The sequence below is a fragment of the Silene latifolia genome, chromosome 9, assembly GCF_048544455.1.
Source record: "Silene latifolia isolate original U9 population chromosome 9, ASM4854445v1, whole genome shotgun sequence".
Classification (NCBI taxonomy): domain Eukaryota; kingdom Viridiplantae; phylum Streptophyta; class Magnoliopsida; order Caryophyllales; family Caryophyllaceae; genus Silene; species Silene latifolia.
In genome coordinates, this window is record NC_133534.1 from 100926219 (window position 1) to 100947108 (window position 20890).

The following is a 20890-nucleotide window of genomic DNA, read 5'->3' on the forward strand; positions in this document are numbered from 1 at the left end:
AGCGAGTGATGGACCGGACCGCGAGTTTAAGTGAAGAGAAATTGAAAAGCCCATACGGGCTCCTCTCACTCGGTTTGGCCGAGAATCACCAAGACAAAAGGAGAGCTTTCTCCTCTTGTCTAACCTAATTCATTCTCGCTAAATTTTTAGGGTTTCGAAGAGCATTCTTCTCTCAGAGAAACCGAGATCTCACATCTCAAGCAAACTCACATCAGTTCTCCCTATATTGCAAGGCAATCGGAGAACACTTTTCTAGCACAAGGGCATATCTCGGACAAAGTCTTGGGTGTAACAATTAGGAGGAAATCGCATTGATTTTGTTCTTTACGCCGCAATTTTAAAGGACCCGAGGTTATTTCTATACATTAATCATTTCATTGTGTTTATCGTTTTATGACTATAAATTGCATGTTTAAATTTACGTTATAGTCCTGCAATTAAAGGGTAGTATACGGATATTAACCCACAAGTGGTATCAGAGCGAGGCCACGTAAATTTTTATATGTGTTTTTCATCAAACGATTGTTGAAACGATGATTTTTGGTTAAAAATTTATCTCGGTGACCATTTTTTTTTACTCGCGCAGAAATTTTTTTTTAATTTGCTGCGTTTTTTGGTTGCTTTGGGAACCGTGTCTTGTTTACACGGTTGCTCTTGTTGTTGTTTTGTCTCGAAAACCAAACCGTGCCATGTTTTACACGGTTTGTTTTGTTTCAAATTTCATATTGTTTTTACATGTTGTTATTTTATACAGAGATTATAGCAACATGTCAAGTTTTTGTCAATTGTTAAATTTGTTTTGATGCGTTTTTGATCAAAATTACAATTGATCTTGTCTCGATATATGTTTTCACGAGGGTTTTGAAGTTTTCAGCCACTTTTGCATTCGATCGAGCGTATTTCTACTCGATCGAGTCTTTGTTTTGTCTTGTTTTTGATCGATCGAGTCCCTGTTGTACTCGATCGACCATCTCAAAACCTTTTGCTCGATCGAGTCCCCTGTTGTACTCGATCGACCCCTTTCTAAACCCTCACGCTCGATCGAGTTGTCCTCGTACTCGATCAAGCAGATTTGCGATATAGGTACTCGATCGACCTCCAGCTTAGTCGATCGAGTACTTCTTGATTAGCATACCTCTCGATCGACTTGCAGATTCGATCGATCGAGCCCTCTGTCCCTCGATCGAGCACTCGTGTCCCTGGATCGAGGGATTTAAATCTTTAACTTGACTTTGAAAATTTGTTTCTTTTGATTTAAATTTTCTTTTGGCTTCAATATGTACTTTATCCGGATATAGTACACTCGCTATGATTGTGAAACGGTTCACACACGTACCATTAAGTTATTTTAAATTATATTTAAAGTAACGGATTATAATAGATTAAAATTAAATGATAGAAGCGGTTTTATCACACGAATTTTAATCATTAAAAGGTGGTTTGGATAAATTTAACATAATTACAGAATTATGTCACGAATGAATTTGTTTTTAGTTGATGCATTTTTATTTATCGTTAATTTATGAATGCCGTGAATGCCTTTTATTACGTATTTAATTTTTGCAAGCGATTGTAACTTAGTGTGGCCTTAGTAGAACGTGTTACCGTAATGATGGAACACGGTCTTGGTTGTATTTTGAGATCTTGCATCTCCGTTTTGGATTTTTTCACTTGTAATTGCAGTTTTAATTAGAATGTAAATAGGTTTATATTTTGTAATTTTAATTGTAATTTTTGAGAAGACCAAAGATGGAGACCGGATGCTCACTCCCGCTACTTGGATCAAGATGGAACATCAAGACAAGCTTTTCGGGTCCAACGGTGGATTCCAAAGTTGTATTATGTTCTTATACTAGGATAGGCCACACTAGGAAAATTTTATTTACGTTTTTGCATTCCTTTATTTATTTTTCGCAACGATAATTTGCATCATATTCCGCCTAAAAACCAAACCACCTAATTATTGCATGAAAACCGACACATATAGAGGTCACGAGTTAGTTTTCATTGACATTCTCATGTCACACGTTTTTAAGCCATCTTCCAAATAAATTCATTCACGACAGACGCTAGTTATTCGTTCACTTAAAATGAATTATAATTTTGTTGATGGGATCTTCCTCGTACAAACTAAAATTGAGAACGGTCTTTATAGGTCAAACTCCAATGAGTCCCTTCTTCGTCGGTAGGCATACTATGACCCCTTCTACGTCGGGTAAGTTGGAACCGATTGACCTATTTTATCTCAACACTATGGTCACTCGTACGATCCCGTGATCATGGTGGACTATAGATAGGATTTACGGAAATCTATCGACCAAGAGTTCTTACGAAAGAATTAGCTAAACAGTTGGCTTATCAATTTACTGAAATTGAGTCTTGGGATCACTTGTATCATTCTTGAGGGAGATCAATTATGCAAGTGCGAGAGTCTACATGTTTAAAATGAATTTTAAAATAGACTTAAATCACCTCGATGAGTTGCTTATTTCGTTTTGTTTTTCTTTCTTTTTCGAGTGTAGATCACGTTTTAAATCGCTAAACATCAAATGGTGGTTCAAGTGATAACCCAATGCCAAGTGCCACATTGGACCGTGAGTCCTGGCTTAGGATCTTCATGAGTCGGATGAATCGGTCCACTCGGATCGAAGAATGACGGATCCAACCGCGGATCGGGAGGCAAAGATTACGGAATCTGCCGCTGGCGACGGAAAGCTCAGATATCTGCTTGAGCCCATGCCGTTAAACCCAGGCCCCACGGCTGGAATTAACGAAATCAACAAGTATAACGATTTCGCTTTAGAAGCTGGTGCGGTAAAGAACGTACTTATTTTTGCAATGGAACCCAATTTGCGTAAACGCTTTATAGCCCAAGGTGCAAACAAGATTTTCACCACGCTCACTAAGGAATTCTCGAAAGCACCGAGAATCGTGACCTATGAGCATACCACTCGCTTCTTTGATGCGAGACTCCGGAAGGGCCAACCGGTTAGCCCACACATTCTCAGCATGATTGAGAATGTCGAGAAGTTGGAGACCTTTAATTGTAACATCAGCGAGAATATTGTTATCGACCGTATTCTTCACTCACTCCACGATGGTTATTCGCAATTCAGAGCGAATTACTATATGAATGATTTGAAGAAAACTCCCCATGAATGGCACTCCCTCCTCGTATGCACCGAGAAGGACATGAAGTGCAAAGTGGGAGCTCGAAACAGGATATTCTCGTTGTGTCAAACAAAGGGAAAGGTAAGGGCAAATCTCCGCAAACCTAAAGAGGTAAGGCGAAGTTCAAGAAGTCGGGTTCAGGTAAGAGTGGTCTTGGTGAGTCGAGTAACTCATCAGGCATGACAAAGAGCAAGAGTGAAAACATGGAATGCCATCATTGCCACAAGATTGGGCATTGGAGACGCACATGTCCTGTTTATCATGAGGACTTAAAGGCAGGTCGTGTTAAACCCGTTGGTATGTCTTCTCTCTCTTCTACTTTTATTCATATGATTGAGATTAACCACGCAAGTTACGGAACTTGGGTACTTGATACCGGTTGTGGTTCTCATCTCGTGCAATCATGTGCGGGGGCTCGAAACATCGAACCCCTCGTAAAGGGTGAGGTGGACTGCGTGTCGGGAATGGAGCAAGAGTAGTTGCCATCTCCAAGGGGACATATGTGATCCAGCTTCCTAGCGGATTTGAGTTGTCATTATATGACTGCTATTATGTACCTAGTCTTTCCAAAAACATTATTTCGATTTTGCGCTTGATAAACTCGGTTTTTCATTTGTAATAGAAAACAATGCTTGCATTTTCTCATTACACAATATGATTTATGGCAAGCGGTTTCCATGAACGGAATTTATGTTTTAGATCGACCTCGGAAATATTACACGTAATGAATAAAAGGTTAAAGGTTGGTGACAAAGATCAAACATATCTATGGCATTGCCGTATGGGACACATTAATGAGAAACGCGTAAAACAGATCATCAAACATGGAGCTATCTCGGCCTTTGATTTTCAATCATTTGGCACGTGTGAATCATGTCTCATCGGTAAGATGACTCGGATTTCCTTCAAAGGTGTTGGAATGCGCGCTGCCGACCTATTAGGGCTCATACACACGGATGTATGTGGTCCTATGTCAATCACCGCACGAGAAGGCTATAGGTATTTCATCACTTTCACGGACGATTTGAGTAGATATGGCTATGTCTACTTAATGAAGCACAAAAGTGAATCCTTTGAGAAATTCAAGGAATACCAAAATAGGGTACAGAACATGTTGGGTAGAAAGATAATAACACTGCGTTCGGATCGTGGTGGCGAGTATCTTTCTCACGAGTTTGATCAACACCTAAAGGACTGTGGGATTGCCCTACGATTAACTCCACTGGAACACCTCAATTTGAACGGTGTGTCCGAACGGAGAAATCGAACACTACTTGATATGGTTCGATCCATGATGAGTCACACGGTTTTACCCGATTCATTATGGGGTTATGCTCTTATGTCGCCGCCGCTCTAATACTTAACCGAAGTCCGTCTAAAGTGTTGACAAGACTCCATATGAACTATGGAAGGGAACGGTCCCCAACTTGTCCTTTATACGGGTTTGGGGCTGCGAGGCTTATGTCAAGTGGAGACGCGAGGATAAGCTCGGCCCGCGATCGGTCAAGACATACTTTATAGGTTATCCTAAAGGAACACGTGGTCATTACTTCTATTCGCCAACCGAACAACGCGTTTTTGTTGCGGCTAGTGCGACATTCTTAGAGAAGGAATTTCTCGAGAATGCAAAGAGTGATAGAACCTTCGACCTGTCGGAGATTCCAGAACCAAACACCGAGCAACCATTGGAGGAACCAATTCCTTCAATCCCGGCTGCGGTGAATATTCCTGAGGAACCTAGGAGGTCGGGTAGAGTCTCTATTCCTCCGGACAGATACATTGGTATGGTCGAGGAACATGACATAGATGACGTTCTACTCTTAACGAGTAGTGAACCCGCAACCTATAAAGGTGCCATGACAAGTTCCGACTCAAAGCTATGGCTTGAGGCCATGCAATCCGAGATGGACTCCATGTATGAGAACAACGTGTGGGATCTTGTTGACTTACCTGCTAAGGTTCGTCCCCTTCAATGCAAATGGCTTTACAAGATAAAGCATTTCGTGGAAGGTCAGCAAGATATCTACAAAGCACGACTAGTTGCTAAGGGTTTCACCCAAGTGCCAGGTTTGCACTACGATGATATTTTTGCACCCGTAGTCATGCTGCGTTCCATTCGGATTATCTTAGCGATTGCCGCTTTTCATGACTATGAAATTTGGCAAATGGACGTGAAAACCGCCTTCTTAAACGGCTTTTTGGAGGAAGAGTTGTACATGGTACAACCCGAAGGTTTCATCGATCCTGAACATCCTAAGAAAGTATGCAAACTTAAGCGTTCCATTTATGGACTTAAGCAAGCATCAAGGAGTTGGAATCATCGCTTCGACCAAGTGATAAAAGACAATGGATTCACTCGATCTGTCGAGGAACCATGTCTATATATCAAGTCGAGTGGGAGCAAGATTGTCTTCCTAATATTGTATGTTGACGACATACTCCTGATTGGGAATGACATACCTCTCTTAACTTCGGTGAAAGTATGGTTGAAAAACCATTTCCGGATGAAAGATCCGGGAGAGGCACGAGAGAATTCTAGGCATCCGTATCTATCGAGATAGACCACGACGGATGTTATCTCTCGATCAGAGTCTTACATAGACAAAGTCCTAGAGAGATTCAGCATGACTAACTCCAAGAAGGGGTTCCTTCCTATGGCTCCAGGGGTGCATTTGAGCAAGTCTCAGGCACCAGAGACACCGGAAGAGAAAGAGCGCATGACACGGATTCCTTATGCTTCGGCTATAGGATCAATCATGTATGCCATGATATGCACACGTCCGGACGTGGCATATGCATTGAGTATGACAAGTCGATTCCAACAAAGAACCAGGTGAACCACATTGGTTGGCTGTCAAGAACATTCTTAAGTACCTCAGGAGGACTAAAGATTGGGCATTGACTTATGGAGGCTCTCAAAAGCTATGCGCAACCGGTTCCGCAGATGCTAGCTTCCAAACGGATCGAGATGACTCGAAATCTCAGTCTGGATTCGTTTTTACTCTTAATGGCGCCGCGATCAGTGGAAGAGTTCGAAACAAATCTGTTACAGCAGATTCTACGATCGAGTCCGAGTACTATGCCGCGTCGAAGCAACAAAGGAAGCGATATGGATGCGTCAATTCTTACATGGGCTCTCTGTAGTGCCTAGTTCGAATGACCCGATCACCATCTATTGCGACAATAGTGGTGCCATCTTCCAAGCTAAGGAGCCAAAGTCTAGCAACAAATCTAGACATGTACAACGGAAAGCTCATCTAATCCGGGATTACGTGGAGCAAAAGGAAGTAGTGATAGAAAAGATTGCTACAGATGATAACATAGCAGATCCTCTCACTAAAGCATTACGACAAGATAAGCATGAAGGGCACGTAAATTCCATGGGAATCAAACGTGTTCTTGAGTTGTAGTACTCTTTTATGGATCGATTCATTCTCCTTTGTACTCTATACGACATCATCGTTTTGATATTTTATATATATATTTTGTTTTTCATGTGGAATTGTACGACAATTTTGAACACCACAAAGTGAATTGAACAAACATCATATCTTGTTAGTCCTTAATTGCCCACATGAGTGATAACTCGGCAATTATTCGTGACGTTGGTTGATGGTGGGTTCAACGAGCCATAAGTCAACAAAGTTGTGACCAATCACAGAGGCGATTTATACGGATATTTCGTAGGACACAATTGTGACATCGACGTGGAGTCCTAAATGTTTTATAACATTCGTTGCCCGGTCGTGGATAGGACTTCCATGGTGATCCTAAGAGTCGATTCTTAGACTATCGACTGTCTCTTGAGACTACGGCAGACTTTGGGTGACTTTGGTTTCTTTCTCACGGTCATCCGTAACAGGGGGCCAAGTAGATTTTTTCTGGGTCATTTCATGTTGTGCTTAGATCGGAAGGAGTCGAGTTGAAGGAAATATTCAGCCTTTATCGGGTACTCGATATTTCTCAGGGCCACTCGAGGAGTCAGAATCGAAATGCATGGCCATGCTCGGATACGGATTCGTTTTATCGGTTAAGTTACTCTCTAGTCGGGGAAACCACTATAGATACAGATCGATTGTAAAATACGACCTTTGTGGATCCAGATCTGCAAATTGTTTTACATTGAGTGGGAGAGATTTTAAATGAATATGAGAATCGGTTATCGCACATACACTTGTTCGGACAAGTGGGAGTTTGTTGGAGCTTGTGTCCTCCAGTTAGTGCGGATAACGTCATTGCACATACACTTGTACGGACAAGTGGGAGCTTGTTGGGGTTGGTGTCCTTAACAATTAGTGCAAGGACTTATAAACCTCTAAAAGGATCAAAGGGCATACTTTGGTATTATTATCCGTTGATCCACGTTTATCAATAACGGTTGGCTTGCTAGATAAGTTTGACGTTATTGTCATACGGATGGCGGTGATCAACTGGTCCCTAAAAGTCACACCTATAGGATACGTTCGAGAGATGTGACAAGATGAAAATACTTGTCATATAGATGCCAAAAATTGACTAACCGGTTAGTCGAGTTATTTGACTAAGTAATTAGTCAAATATGTGATGTTGAGATATTATATTTAATACGGATTAAATATCATGGGCTAAGGCGAATTAACAAGTTAATTCGTAAAATTAAATATACGTGATTTATATTTAATTAAATGTATATTAAAATAATTATACAATCTTTTGTTTTGTCGGACACGTATTAATAATTCACCTAACCCGAATTATTAGCCGATGCCTTAATTTCCGATAACCGATAACAGTTTATAATCAGACCACGTCATATACACTTAGCGAGTGATGGACCGGACCGCGAGTTTAAGTGAAGAGAAATTGAAAAGCCCATACGGGCTCCTCTCACTCGGTTTGGCCGAGAATCACCAAGACAAAAGGAGAGCTTTCTCCTCTTGTCTAACCTAATTCATTCTCGCTAAATTTTTAGGGTTTCGAAGAGCATTCTTCTCTGTAGAAACCGAGATCTCACATCTCAAGCAAACTCACATCAGTTCTCCCTATATTGCAAGGCAATCGGAGAACACTGTTCTAGCACAAGGGCATATCTCGGACAAAGTCTTGGGTGTAACAATTAGGAGGAAATCTGCATTGATTTCTGTTCTTTACGCCGCAATTTTAAAGGACCCGAGGTTATTTCTATACATTAATCATTTCATTGTGTTTATCGTTTTATGACTATAAATTGCATGTTTAAATTTACGTTATAGTCCTGCAATTAAAGGGTAGTATACGGATATTAACCCACAGGATGATGGGTTGAAGTTCGATGGGAGATGGTGTGTACCTGATGATGAAGAATTGAAAAGAAGGATTTTGACTGAAGCACATTCTACGCCATATTCTGTGCATCTTGGAGGAGAAATTATATAAAATTTTAAGAAAACATTATGGTGGCCTGGGATGAAGAAGGAGGTTGCTGAATTTGTTTCAAGATGTTTAACTTGTCAGAGGGTGAAAGGTGAGCATAAGAGACCACAGGGTTAGGTACAGTCTCTAGATGTGCCTGAATGGAAGTGGGAGAGCACTTATATGGATTTTATTGTTGGTTTGTCTCGTACCCAAAAGGGCAATAATATGATTTGGGTGATAGTAGATCGTCTGACTAAGACGTTACACTTTATTCCTATGAAAGATACTTGAGTAAGGCTGAGTTGGCTAAAGCTTATGTGAGAAATATTGTGAAGTTGGATGGGATTCAAAAAGATATTGTTTCTGATCGTGACTCAAGGTTTATTTCTAAGTTCTGGCAAGAGTTGCAAGAGTGTATGGGTACAACTTTGAAGTTGATCCCTGCATTTCATCTAGCGACAGACGGGCAGACTGAGAGGACTATACATACTTTAAAGGACATGTTGAGGGAGTTTGTTGTAGAGTTTGGAGGATCTTAGGAAGAGAGGTTGGACTCGATAGAGTTTTCTTACAATAACAGTTATCATGATAGCATTGGTATGACACCTTTTGAAGCTTTGTATGGAAGGAAGTGTAGGAGTCCAGTTTATTGGGACGATGTCACTGATGCCGTGACACTAGGGCCGGATTTGATCAAGCAGGTGGTTGAGCAGGTTCATGTGATCAGACAGAAGATGAGAGCTCTACAAGATCGAAAGAAGAGTTATACAGATTTGAAGAGAAGTGAGATTGAGTTTGCTGTGGGAGACAAAGTATTGTTGAAATTGTCACCAATGAAGGGAGTGATGCGGTTTGGCAAGAGAGGAAAGCTGAGTAAGAAGTACATTGGGCCTTATGAGATTTTAGATAAAGTTGGTGAAGTGGCATATCGTCTTGCACTACCACCAGCCTTGGTAAGAGTTCATAATGTTTTTCATGTTTCACAGCTGAGGAAATATGCACGTGAGTGATCCTACTCATGTGTTAGCAGCTGAGACAGTTGAGATGGATGAGAATTTGTCTTATGTGGAGGTGGCTAAGGAGATTTTGGACAGGAAAGTGAGAAAGACCAGAAATAGTGAGATTGCATTGGTGAAAGTTCTTTGGTCTACTCATAATGTAGAGGAAGCTACTTGGGAAGCTGAAGCTGAGATAAAAGAGAAGTATCCTCATTTATTTGCTTAAGGTATGTTGGTTACAAGGACATAACCTTTTCTTTTACGGGGGTAGAATATAACACCGTGTTTAATTTTGGTCTTAACTAATAATCCCTCCAATTTCATTTATTGTTCCTCTTTCCCTTTCCATCCATTTTCCTTATTGTTCTCTTTCCTTTTTTGGACAACTTTGTATGGTTCAAAATCAATTTAATGTGGGCTTATGTGTATTGTGTGGTCCAAATTGATTCCCTTATTTTTTATGCCAAAAAGAAAGGGGAACAATAAATGAAATTGGAGGGAGTAGTAATTTAACTAAAGTGTGTGTCGTTTATCATTTAATTAATTAGTTTGGGTAGTGACGTGTGGTGAACTTCGGGACGAAGTTCTTTTTAAGGAGGGAAGACTATAGTATTCCGCATTTTTAATTAATATAATTTATAATTTATAATTTATTATTTATAAGATGTGAATAAATAATAATTATTGTCGTAAAAAGAAAATAAAATAAAATTAAGAATCGGGTACAAGACCACGGCTTGGACCGTGTTGTACCGAAAGTGAAAGGAGGTAGTATGTGGTTTGGTTGTTATCTAAATTACTTAGATATTTTCATTAGTTTAATAATATATGCAACTTCCTAGAACCTTCCACATTCACCTACCAATTTATATAAATACCTAGCTAATGCCTCACCATCATATTTATTCCACATCAAAAACTCAGCACATATAATTGTGAGGAAGAGCAATTTTGTGAGATAACCTTAAGACGGAGTTGTCATCTCGCGCTAATTAATTGTGGTAAGTTGTTTTATCGCCTCACATCAATTATTTTTGTTTGACCTTGATCCGCATCTTGACCGTGACTGTTGACTGGACCGTGGCCGTGGAGGGGAGCCGTTGACTGACGCGTTTGACCACCGCCGAGTCAATCGTGTATGGGGGATGCGTTTGTGATGGTTTTGCGGGATTGTTTTGGGCAGTTTACATCTTAAATTCAATAATAAGATTAGTTTATAATCGTATATAATTTAATTGATTGATTAAGTGGTGGATTTGTGGAAGAAGCTTTCTAAATTTATTTGTTGAATTGAGAAGATTTGCTAAAGATAGGTTAACTACTCAACTATGCTTAATTGGTAATTGGTGATCTGTTATAAGATGGACTGTTAATATATTGTTGGCATGAGATAAGTTGTTGGTTGCATTGTCTTATGATAATTATATCATCTTGAGCATATTGTTATAATTGTTGTCTTGAGCATCTTATAATCATGTTATTATCATTGTTGGTTGGCTCTCTGTTGTTGGTTGGTATTTTGAAAGAGGATTGGCATTGTAATTGAGGTTATTTGGTCGTCCAGGCACGGGGATGTGGAAGATCTGTGGACCTGCGCGGTTTTGGTCGGCTAGGCAAGGTGGCGTTGGGGTTTGGCCGTGAACCTGAGCAATATACGGATTGTGATGGTTGTGTTGTGGGTTCGGTTCTGGCGTGTGATATGGCACACGGTTGAGCCGTGTGTGTGACGATCTTGGCTTGAGTCTCTTGATTATATTTTATTGTAGGTTATCGTATTATTATTGTTTTTTTTGGTGAAATGTGAGTATATATATATATATATATATATATATATATATATATATATATATATATATATATATATATATATATATATATTTCAAAAACTTTATCCAATTACATAGGGAACAATTGGAAAAACCAAAGAATTAGAACATTGAACATCATCGTTCCCATCAATAGAAGCCCAAACGAGTTCGTATCTCCAATTCAGTCTGTCCACCTCTAAGATCAGTAAGTCTACGAATTTGCTGTTGGATCATCTTCTTCATCCGTTCTGCTACGACTACAGGTCTCAACACACTGAGCTGGATTCTCGCATGATTCCGTTGGGACTAGACATAATATCTGTAAGTAGTCAACACCATTGCCAAAGCTTTCCATTTCATGTTGTTTCGATTAGCATTCAGTAATTCATTGATAGTAAGAAATGGTCGACCAATCCAGACTTCTAACACATTTTTGCACTTGGCAACTGAATTTGCATTCAGTGAATAAATGGTCAATAGTTTTAGAATGTTCAGCACACATAATGCATATATCATCCAGGCAGAAACCATAGGCATAGAGCTTAGCTTTAGTATTAAGACCTTCTTGCATTATCAGCCAGGAAATGAAAGAATGTTTGGGCACATTCCAATCATTCCACACAATTTTTGTCCAGTTCTGTGTAGGATATCTCGCCATTAGCCAGTCATAACCATTACCAATCGTATAGCCTTTCTGGTGAGGAGTCCAGCAATTATCAGTGAAGCCATTCTTAATCTTCTCCTTCACCTTACAGATAGTCTTCCAAGTCCAAGTAGAATCATTTGCAGGTGTGTAGTCATGCCAGTTTGCTCCTTTAAGGTAAACATTATCAACCCATTTAATCCAAAGTCATCGTATTATTATTGTTGTTTAGTTATCCTACTCAACCTCGTGGTTGACTATGTATTAGGGAAAACCTGTGATGAACCAAATATTGGGGAGCAGATTGATTTCAGGTTAGCTTGTGTGAAGTGCTGGATGCTTGGATGGAGCTTGGGACGTTGATCTTTATCAGAGTCTGGAGATCACTTTAAATTATTCAGACATTATTTAGTTTATTTCCGCTGCAGTTGTTTTAAACGTATTTTGTATTATTTATTTAACTCATCGAAACTTTTATAATAAAACCATTTGAGGCACTTTATTTATATCGTCTTAAAGTACTTTGGTAATTGTTTTTTCTTTTATACTTACTACCTCAGGCAACTGAGATGGTAACACCTTTATTTATCTGGGAATGTCTTGCTAAAGGCTCCTAATTAATGGGGGTGTTATAAATAGAAATTTCATGTGTAGTGATATGTGGAACGTGTTACCCCGAAACCATGTTTAGTTAATGATAGTAGAGATTTGATTTGGTGATAAGTAGTAGGGAAAGGGGGGAAAATAGAAATATGCCGCTGAAGGAATCTATACCTGGTAACCGTATATATAAGATGTGCCTGCTAAGGTTGGGGAGGTTTCTTTCTTACAAACCTAATTGAGTTTCCTTTGGGGAAATTTGAGGTAATTTTGGGGATGGATTGGTTGGGAAAGAATAGAGCCTTTAATGACAAGTATTAATAGAACGTATCTTTGAGGGGATCCAAGAGAATAAATGTGTCTTATAAGAGATTTGTGGTAAATCTAAGGTGAGACTTATAGCAACAATTACCTTGAAATCTTGTTTGAGGAAGGGTTATAAGATGTGAAGGATGTCTTGTGGACATAACCACCCGAGCCGCGCGCATTCGCGCGTTGGTTTTGAGGCGTCGTCACTTCTTCCACGGAACTCGGACGCGAGTCAAAAGCACGTCATGTGCCGTTACCGAATTGTAAGGCATTAAAACTGTTGAAAGGTTTGACAATCCTGCATTTGTGGAGTCGCCACCAATTTTTATGGAAAACTGGAACTGTTCGAATACTTCGCGTCATGTCAAGACACAAAGTAGTGACATGAACACCAAGAAATTCGTTACCCTTAGCATTCTATGTCAAGAATGACTCTCGTGATGCCAATGAACACGGATGTTCACAGAGACTTGTGTAAGGGGTGAGGGTACGTATTAGGAAGCTCGTTTATTTAAAAACCTAATCCCGCCCGCCTCAATAGCGGCCTCTACTAATGATCAGGGAAGTTGTTTATATTTTATATGTTGTCAATTATATGCATGCAATACAACATCAACGTATTAATCCTAGCATGTGAATATTAACTAAGTCGGTGAACAAACAATTTTAACAATTAATTGGGTCGAAGTTGGAGGTTAGATTAATTAAAGGTGAATTGCCAAGTAAGTAAATCATACAAGATAAATAAATGAATTATAAGAAATAAATTCCAATGGAGTTACAATGGATAATTGAATTTACGTCATGAGTACGCTTAAAAAGAGATTTGAAAAGAAAATAAAAGAATAAAATATTTAGAAGATTGTAAAACACGTCAAATTAGTAGTGATAATAAGGATAATAATCGATTAAAACCTAATTAGAAGGCCTACGTCAAAACAAGACGAGTTCATAGGCAGAAATCACCTCAGAACAGGCGCATCATCTCATGCGTCCCTTAGAAGAGGCGCATCAGTTCATGCGACTGTTCTTGAGTTGCGTTCTGACTGTGAAAGTCAAACTTGTTAATTGTTATCGTTGTTTGGTTGATCAGTATGTATTATTGATATACAACTCGAGTGAAGCTGATTTAGTCAGATTATATGCATCGGGAACCGTTGTAGAGCAATAAAAACGAATAAAAACGAATTATTACAAGTTAGCTATTCTATGAAGTCGTAAATGGGTTTATATACAAACTTGAAATTAGAGACGGAAATTAGAAGGTAAAGAATTGAAGAAGGAACATAATTAAAATCAAATATCAAAGACGAATTCAAGGGACTTGATAGGAACAAATCGAGCCTCTTAAATCCGGGTTCGGATTTAACGACGAAAATCCGCAAATATCGAATTATAAGGGATTCAAGTCGGAAAAGATTTGAAAAGTATTTTATAAAACAAATTTGTAAATGAGAAAAGATAAAAACTTGAAAGGAATAAGGAATAAGACAGAAGAAAACCTTCGAACAAAACAATGAAGATACACGAAGAATAAGATGAAGAGCAACAGAGGCTAAGCAGCCTCTGGAATAGGCGCAGCAAGTGCTCCGACCATTCCAGAAGGCACAACAGTTGTTGCCTTTCTTCTCGATGGTGTCTCCTTGCTGTTCCGTCAAAAGAGTTTTAAAATATGATTTTTGAAAACGGTTTTAAGCATGCTCATGATGTGAACTCGTACGTTAATTGATACAAAATAAAATACAGTAAATAAATTGGGTTTTATACCCTCAGACTTACGTGTTTGACTTAGCGAGATTAACTAAGTTGTCGTATTAGTGATTGCTCGACTCCATGTAGAATGAAAGTGTCCTCTAAAGAGAATTTAAAAAAAGTTGATTAAATTGTAGTGGTCAAATTGGTCGATCATGCAAATGTGACTGGTACTCAGAATGATCTGAGCTTACATGGTTGATTGATCAAGCACGTAGGCGTCGAAAAGTAAGAGCGCGGTCTTAGAATGCAAAGGGAGAAGATCAGGGCGGACACTTCTGTGAGAAATATGTGAGGCGGAGGCCTCTATTTATACTAATCACAGGGGGGAATTATGGAAAAAGTAGAAATAGGAAAGAAATCCGGAGGAAATCCAGAAAATGGAGAAAAAGCAGCCCAGGAAGAGGCGCAACAGGAACTGCGACCTTTCCAAGAGGCGCAGTACCTGCTGCGTTTTCTCTTGGGCAGTTTCCTCCTCAGCAAGAAAGATTTTCGCGGTTGATTTTAGGAATTAGGGAAGATGTAGGCTTCCTTATTCCGCAAGGTAGATATTTTCGTGATAATAGATAAAATTTAGGAATATTACTCCTGAATATTCCAGAATATTCCGACTCGGGTTTTAGACGATTTTAGAAAATGGAAGCGGTTTTTGACCCGGACTCCAAATGAACTCTAATTACTGTCAAAATGACCGTATCAATGCGTAGATGTCGACCACGAGGTTGACTTGACTGTTCGAGCTATCACGGGTCGACGAACTTACGAAATGTCATAAATCGCTCCGCATAATCAGACATGCGGCCCACTCATCAGTGGGTGGTTGGCGGGAGGTGCAGAAACGAGGTGTCTATAGAGCCCCCACTTTGGCTGAGGCTTGGACAAGGCAAAAGTCAAAGTATAGCCCTCAGGTCAATCGAAGATTACAACCTGAAGACGATGGCGACGCGAGTCGGCTCAAAGGGGTCTGAGCCAAGGACCTGTCGTCGGGAACATTTTAGATTCTGTCGACTTCCGGGGAGGGTCGTTTAAATTTCATTAGACTGCGTAAGGTGGCTCGCCAGCCATAATAAGAAATCATACCTGAAACACCCCTGGGTAAAACAGGACTGAAGGCGCTTCGGCAAAACTCTTTTGTCTGAAGATAACTTGGTGTCTGAAGGCATTAGGGGTTACAGGGCTTCTGAAGAAACTTCTTAATACTTTTGAAAACTAACTCTTGAGGGTAACTTTCTCTGAAGGACTGAACATAAGAACTTTTGAAAATTATTGAAGGGGTTATCTGAAGGTTGCTGAAAGGATTATCTCGATATAAGAAACCGTTGGGACAAAGATAATTGACTTAAAGGAGACGGATCTTTCTGAGGACTGCTGATAGAAAACTTGACTTGGTAGAAGGCGAGACTTTCCGAGAACCGCTGATAGAAAACTTGATTTGGTCGAAGGATACATGGGTTGTATAGCGGTAATGAACTCTCGCTGGGGAACAAAATACTGCAACTGCTGGGGAGAATGTAGACTAGATGGGTGAAAAAAAGTACACCCATAGAAAATATACGGAGTAAAAAAATACCCGTCGCGTTAATGGAAACATCCCAAGGCGGGAAAATATAGGGCTTGGGTCCACCCTTAACGAGCTTACAACGACTTGAAAGGAAAGGCTGTTGCAAAACCTGTTGGAGAATAGGCGCAACAGACAACAAACCTGGGGAAAGGGCGCAGCAAAGACTGCGTTTTCTCCCGGGTTCATCCGTGCCTGAGTAAAAGAGAACTCAGCGCGAGTTCGTTTCATTTAAACCAAAACCTTTCTTCTTCTTCTTCCTCTCGACAAACACCAAAAAAACCCAACCAAATTTTGCAAAAAATTGATTGAAATCCGCCATTAATCATGACAAATCCAGGTATGTATCTTGCCCTTTCTTTAGTTTTTATTTGTAGCTTGAATAAGATTGAAAATTTAGGGTTTTAATATCCAAATTGGCCGAAAAATTGGGGATTCCGTCCCAAATGAGTTTATCCCTTAAAATTGACATTAGAAATGCGTAATTGATCATGCTAGGAGCATAACCATGTATTCATTTTGAATTTTCGTTGAGTTTTGACGAAACGAGACGAAAATAAGACGATTTTGTTAAACCGCTTCAAAGGGATCGAAAATAGCTTAAAACCTGTCCATTTTTTATGAAACTTAATGTTTTGAAATCCTTGGAGGATGGGTAAACTTCCTACCATGCCCAAATTTTGATTTGTGATAGGTCTTCCGGGACACTTTTGTATGGGTTTAGGCTTATAGTAGCGAAATGCTGCTGAATTTTTGGCTCATGATCGTAACTAAGCTTAGTTTAACGTAGGATTATAGTTTTATCACTTTGTCGACTTGCTTAATGGTAGGGCTTGAGATATGTCTTGAGAAAATGGCTTAAAACAGCCTCTAAGTTCTTTGTTTGTGCTTTTCTTCTTTTCTTTTGCAGAGGATGTACCTTCTCCCTCGGGGCGAGACACCAGGGAGGTCGACGTTGATCTCCTTTCGACCCTGGTAGTTCACGGGGAAGAAATGGAGGAGGTGGAAGAGGTGGCCCAGAGGGTCAACGTGAAGAGGAACGGGCGCAAGCTTGTGCCTGCACCTCAGTGGGCAGATAAATGGGATGGCTGGCATCTCATTTGGGCAGCAGAGAGTCACTTGTCGTATCGCGTGGTAAGGATCAAGGTAAAATTCGGTCTTGTCTTTATATTAAGCCACTTCACTTATATTTATCTGCTTTATTTTAGCTAAGAAGCTAATAAAACTTTGAAAATTCAGGAGGCCGGGAACATGAGGTCCTTTTCTGGGTACACAACCATGATGGAGGCCTACGAGAAGCTATCAGAGGAGGATAAGGCGATCATCGAGCGTGGGGCCTTTGGGTCCTTGGTGAGGGGCTGGCTAGAGATCAAAGGGGAGAAGATTCGCGCCAACATGTGCCTGATTCGAGGTTTCCTAGATCGCTTATGAGACATGACCTCGACTTTTCATATGCCTTTTGGAGAGATCAGGGTCACTTTGGAGGACTACAACATGATCTTCGGCTTGCCTTGCGGAGATGATCTGATAGTTTGGCCTGCGACGGCCATGAGAGCGGATTCAGCCGAGGCTAGAGGTTTGATCGGCTGGAACCTAGCCAAGGCTGCGGCTAGGTTACCCGGCCTAGTCCCAAGTTCTTACGTCAAGGAATACTTTGACGGTAAGACTCTAGCGAGAGTGCAAATGACTGCAGGTGGTGAGATGGTGCCTCCTCCACCGTGTACAGCTGAGCTGCGAGCTCGACTGTGGCTCTGGTGGTTTCTGTCTTCGATTTACTTCGGAGACAAGGGCCATGGTTCGTCCCGAGCTGATGGAGAAGGGGACTTCTCCTGCTACTGTCGATCGAGGTCTCATTTTGGACGTATGAATGACGTGGCTCGTATTTACGCACATTTAGTCCGCTAACTAGCCTCGTTGCTATGCTTTCTTGCATGCATTAGGGTCATTTCTTATCTTTAGCTTCCTACTTTGCATATTCTATGAGGTTTTGTGTCCTTGGTAGGAGAGGAATGCTAACCTTGCTTATATGGAGCAAAACGGAGCTAAATGGACCGCATCTAACGACCAAGCAACAAAAAGGAGACCAATACTAAAAGCCTAAGTCAATAAAACAAGTATACGAGCACTGATGAAGGACTCCCACAGCTCCTCAATAATCCCCACGGATCATGAGGCAGCCAAATGAAGAAGAATCTGAGCTGCCCTTTGAGACGGGCGTCCCAAAAGCAGCCCGAGCGTCTCAAAGAGCAGGACGAGTGTCCCCAAGACTCAGCCCGAGCGTCCCTTGAGCAAGACGGGCATCTTTCGTTACAGCATGGGCGTCCATTAAAGGCAGGTCGTGCGTCTCCAAGCGGGGCTTACAAGGCGTTAAACTCATTTAAGGGGCTTAATCGTCATTTAAGTCCTGAGTTAGCCTAATACTTGTACTTAGTATAAATACTCCATTGTAATAGGAGATTATCATCAAGTTTTATTAGTTTTAATCAAGTTTTATTATGAGATTATCTTAGATTAATCCAAGTTATTTAGTAGATTAATACAATCCAATCATACAATTCAATCTTAATCACATCTTAATCTTTCCTTAATTATTCAAGTGTTCTTAGATTTAGTTGGGTAATTTGAAGATTATTTGGGTTTATTGGAGAATTGACAACTCTTTATCATCCATCAAGTTTTCTTCTATTATTCTTTGCTTTCTATTTGATCATCCTATGTTGGTACAATTTCGCTACTCTTACTTAATCCTTGTTTATTGTTTTAGTCTTTCATCATGTTTAGACTTGTTAAGATGATTGACACCATTATTAGCATGTTCACCATGATAATGAGTGAGTAGTTTCTTAACTAGGGTTAATGGGGGATTAGGGGAGTTAATCATGGGGTAGATCTTTACTTAATAAGTTCATATGAATGCTTGCTTGTTGTAGTTTCAACTTATGCACATGTTATTCTTGATGAAATGCTTGATTGACAACCTAGCATGAATCTCTTATCCTTTCAATAGGACTTGTAAGACATAAACTAACTCAAGGCTTGTTAGACCATGAATATAGTTGAATAGGAAGAATTAAGTCGACTTGTAGATGTTGTAAAGTCTTGACTGACTCGGCTCCAAGACCCAAAACTTCCTAGGAATTGCAATATACAAACTAACTCGATTCCACTACAACAATAAATTGCTTGCATCTATGAAACTTATTTATGTGATCTCACCATGATTCCCTTATGAACCCATGACACTCTAGTGCTTTAATCAATTGTTTACAACCCCATTTGCTTGCTTTGCTTTACTTTCATTTGTTTACATTTCCTTTGTTAAGTAGTTTAGATTGCAACTATCGACCTCAACCCAATTTGTGAAACCAAAGTGATCTAAAAATAACGAGCTCAAATGAAGGATATGATGGAGTATAAACAAAACAGCATCACAGGCCAATCAAGGAGCTGATATTTCATACTTGGGTTCGGAAATTAGCAAAGCTCAAGGAGTTCTAGTTCAATTCGGATTAGAATAATATATTATCATTAGTATTTCTATTATTATTTGAAGTAGGAATAAAGGTTTCCTAAAACCGTTAGCATTAGTTTTCCTAATTGTAATAGAATTTCCTATTTCCTAGTTTAGTTAGGAGCCTAGTTTATTTTCTAATTCTAGTCGGATTAAAATAAGGCAAAGATGCCAGGTCTAGGTCAGTTTAGGCATGTTTTCTAGTTGCTTTAGGTCAGTTTATTAACTCCTATATAATGAGGTCTTTGTGTTGTTATTTCAGACATCGTTGAATTGGAATAAGAAAAACCCTAGTATTTGCTGTGTGCAATTGCTGAATCGGATTGACGCGTTTGATCCAAAATTGTTCTTGCTTGATGCGTTCGGGCATTAACACGATTGCTATTCAATAGGTCTTGAATAACAATCACCATTGAACGATCTATAGGTCTAGATCGGTCAAATATCCCTTTTATTTTCATTGTTCGCATAAAATCAAAAACACCAAAAAATACTATTCACGTTACTATTCACCGTCACTATTCACGACACTATTCATCGTTACTGTTCATCTGTCACTGTTCTTCATCTGTACTGTTCATTGTCGTGTTCTTGTCATTCTTGCTTCCGCTACCAACGAAAGTTCGAGTAATTTTCGTATCACAAAGTCATAGCTTTATACAACCGATAAATCAATACAATACCCGTCCCTTGGGATCCGACCTTTACCGCTCTACTAAGAGTAGTTTTTTGAGATTATAAATAGAGTTTGATTGGTGAGCTTATACGATAAAGTTTCGACCGAATAAAAATGGCGCCGTTGCCGGTTGTGAAATATGTTGGTAAGTTTTATACTTTTGGGCATGAGCCCGAATTTTGTTGTACATATGAATGTTTTGCTGTATATATGTCATGGCCTCAGAGCCATTCGTTGGTGCTGGGTGTGAAATATGTTGGTACCTGCAGGTTAGCTTGGAAACAGGGTTGGCATTTTGACGGTTTACGCCGTCATACTGCCGAAATTCATATTGAAAAATCAAACATAGCACATAAAGCATAAAAATCTGGCCTCAAATAGCACAAAATGTAACTTGATCAAGTCGAAAAAGAAGAAAAGAAAAAAAAAGTGCCCTATTGTAGTGAGCAAAATGACTTGACACGCGATGGATAATGGGAGTGCTTCCCCCT

The 20890-nt window shown here is 39.8% G+C and overlaps 1 protein-coding gene across 1 annotated transcript; it reads left to right on the forward strand.

Moving 5' to 3' along the window:
- Window positions 1-9143: 9143 nt before the first annotated feature.
- Window positions 9144-9768, forward strand: LOC141601413 (uncharacterized). The gene is made up of 2 exons (XM_074421694.1): window positions 9144-9459; window positions 9575-9768. The coding sequence occupies exons 1-2, from the start codon at window positions 9144-9146 to the stop codon at window positions 9766-9768; spliced, it is 510 nt and encodes a 169-aa protein (XP_074277795.1).
- Window positions 9769-20890: the final 11122 nt, after the last annotated feature.